The 2,665-nt window shown below is 38.9% G+C and overlaps 1 protein-coding gene across 1 annotated transcript in view; it reads left to right on the top strand.

Moving 5' to 3' along the window:
* The first annotated feature begins 345 nt into the window (after window positions 1-345).
* Window positions 346-2,665, top strand: part of ctns (cystinosin, lysosomal cystine transporter) — a 10,616-nt gene continuing 8,296 nt past the window's right edge. The window contains exons 1-2 of the mRNA XM_007542713.2: window positions 346-455; window positions 1,725-1,812. Coding sequence (XP_007542775.1) covers window positions 1,743-1,812 — 70 coding nt within the window. The 5' untranslated portion in view covers window positions 346-455; window positions 1,725-1,742. The remainder of the gene's footprint in view (window positions 456-1,724; window positions 1,813-2,665) is intronic.

A 2,665-nucleotide genomic window follows, 5' to 3' on the forward strand; every position in this document is an offset into this window, starting at 1 on the left:
TGGAGAAAATCAAAAAGAGCAAGTAATAATGACAAGAGTGCGGCTTGGACATACTGGATTAAATAAAACTTTACATTTGATAGGTAAACATCCAACAGGTAGTTGTAAGTGTGGTAGGGATATGGAAACAGTAGAACATGTAATAATTCATTGTGAAAAATATACATTAAGTAGAGAGAAGTTAAAAAAGAAATTTGAAAATATGATATAGAGACATTAAAATTTAATAAGATATTAATTAAACATAAAGTAAATAAAGCAGTTATTACATTTTTGAAGGAAACAGGATTATATATAAGAATGTAGATTAAAGGGAGGCACTCTGGTCCACACTCCAGCACAGTAGATGGCGATAATACATCTTAACGTTAGATGTCACCCGCCAGTAAAAATCAGAAAGAAGAAGAAGAAGAAGAAGAAGTAGTCAGCTGATGTGGAGGTGACAGATAGACAAGGTAAAGCTGCTGCTTTCCTGCTCTCTAACCTTATTCTGTGTCTTTGTTTTAAACAGCTCTGCCATTCTCTTTCCTGTTCGTTCTCTCTCAGTTTAGATCCTTTTACAGACAGAAACAATCTGAAAACTAAAATGACAGGCTGACAATCATGTGAGCTGATGGTTGTTCACAGCTTTCGCAGGGATTTATGAATCAAGCTGCTCTGATAATCGAAAAACACAAATGGAAGACGAACTTCCTCTTTATGGAGAGAATGTTTTGTTGCTGCAACGCAGCGAAGATCGCCTGCTGGGCGTTTGAGGAAAGAACCCAGTAGATCTGTTCCTCTGCGTTGCTGCTTCCGCAAGTGGACCGTTGGAATATTTAAATGACCCATTAATTATGTCTCCACATACAGGAACCGTTTTTGCAGTTGAATAATGTTATTTATCATTGATTTATTACAATTATACCAGCAAACGTCATCTCCATGAAATTCTATGAAGCACGCTACTGGGTCTGATCACATGCTCCAGTCTCATTACTATTCAATAAGAATTAGATTTTTTTTAAATTTAATACTTACTTGTGAAATCCAACTCATATTAAAGTGTGCCAATACAAAGAAACCGGCCAATTACAGAGAATACAGACTATACAGTAGAATCTGACTGACTAAGCCAGAGGTGCCCAAAGTTGGTCCCCCACATTTGATCATGACCAAACTGAGATGTGTCAGTTAGACGTGATCAGAAGCAGCAGAAGTCCTGATTCCCTCAGCTGCATTGTGTCTGTTCACCAAATCCCCCTAAAATCAATGAGGCAAACAAAGAGGAAACATCCGTATGCCATCTGGTTGGTTGGGGTCTAACATGCAGTAAGTTGAAGGTTTAGATGAAGCTGACTCAGAAAACGGTCTGAGCACATATCAGATTCTGCAGTCATTTCCCAGTGTGCCTTGCTGTCAGAGTCTGCGACAGTAACAGGAGGGATATCTGTGAATCTTTCTTCCAGTCAAAAATTTGATGGTTCAGTTGCTGTGTCCTCCACTTCCACACATCAATGAGCCCAAGTATCCTATGTGCAGGGTAGTGGTGTATAAATGTGTGTGTGTAGCTGTTGTGTAGAAGCCCAATAAACATTTAGTCCATTCCCCATTCTTCAGACCTTTCTCCACTAGAGATAAGTAGTTCCACTTTGTGTGTATTTCACCTGAAAAGCCTTTAAAGTCCTTTCTTCCTCCACCATGTTTGCCTCCAGTCTCTGCTAACCTGCTCTGTTTGCTGTCAGTTTCAGGTTGCTGTTTCCATGGCAGCAATGGCCGCTCTACATCTGTTGAAGAAGTGGTTACTTGTTGAGTTGCTGATCAACATCTCTGGTGAGTGCTGTTGTCTTGGCTGCTTTTAGTGTCTGCCATCACAGGCACTGGTGGTGATGCACATGTCTGGTACTGAGAGCACCCTATGACATCATCTGTCATTTTTGACCAAATATTCACCAGAAGAAAATTTGGGAATGACAGCATGAAGTCATTCAGAAAGACGGGCTCACTGACTTTGACCAACAAAATGAAATCCACTTGATTAATTTTTTTAGCTTTTCTTGTAGATGAATTATTTTTCTTTAAAGTAAAAACAGAAGAAACACAATTAGGCAGAAAAACTGCATCTCAATAAAAATAGAAAGATTGAGAAGTGCCTCAGATTGCTTTAGGATAGCTTTGGGTTGTTTCCCTGCCAGACCCAGCCAAAGCTCTGTTTAAAGGTCTAAATGCAGGTGGTTTCCCTGGTTACCACCAACAACAGATGGAAGGAGTCTGGTGCAAGAGGCAGAATATACTACCATCAATTGGAAATCTTATGGTTTTTCTTTTCTTTGTTTTTTACACAATTTTCCTCAAATATCAACAGCCTAAAGAATAAAATGTGTCTGTCCTCTTTTATGCAAAAGTTTAGTGGTTTTAGAAATATTTAATAAAAATTATAAGTTGTCATTTTTTAAAATGTCAGGTGAGCTTTTCATCTCTAAAGGAGTTTTATTTAGTTGGACTGGTTGTAAAATGGCTCCTCTGGATGTGAAGGTCTGAGAAAAGTCAGATTTTGCAGCTTTCAGTCCTCGTGGACAAACATGTAGCAACAGTAGGCAGTCACTTACATTGTGTTGATGATGTCAGCAATCCCTCATACTGAACATGCATGCAGTAACAGCAGAGAGGAAAACTCCCCTTTAAC

This window comes from Poecilia formosa, unplaced genomic scaffold (genome assembly GCF_000485575.1).
Source record: "Poecilia formosa unplaced genomic scaffold, Poecilia_formosa-5.1.2 Scaffold722, whole genome shotgun sequence".
Classification (NCBI taxonomy): domain Eukaryota; kingdom Metazoa; phylum Chordata; class Actinopteri; order Cyprinodontiformes; family Poeciliidae; genus Poecilia; species Poecilia formosa.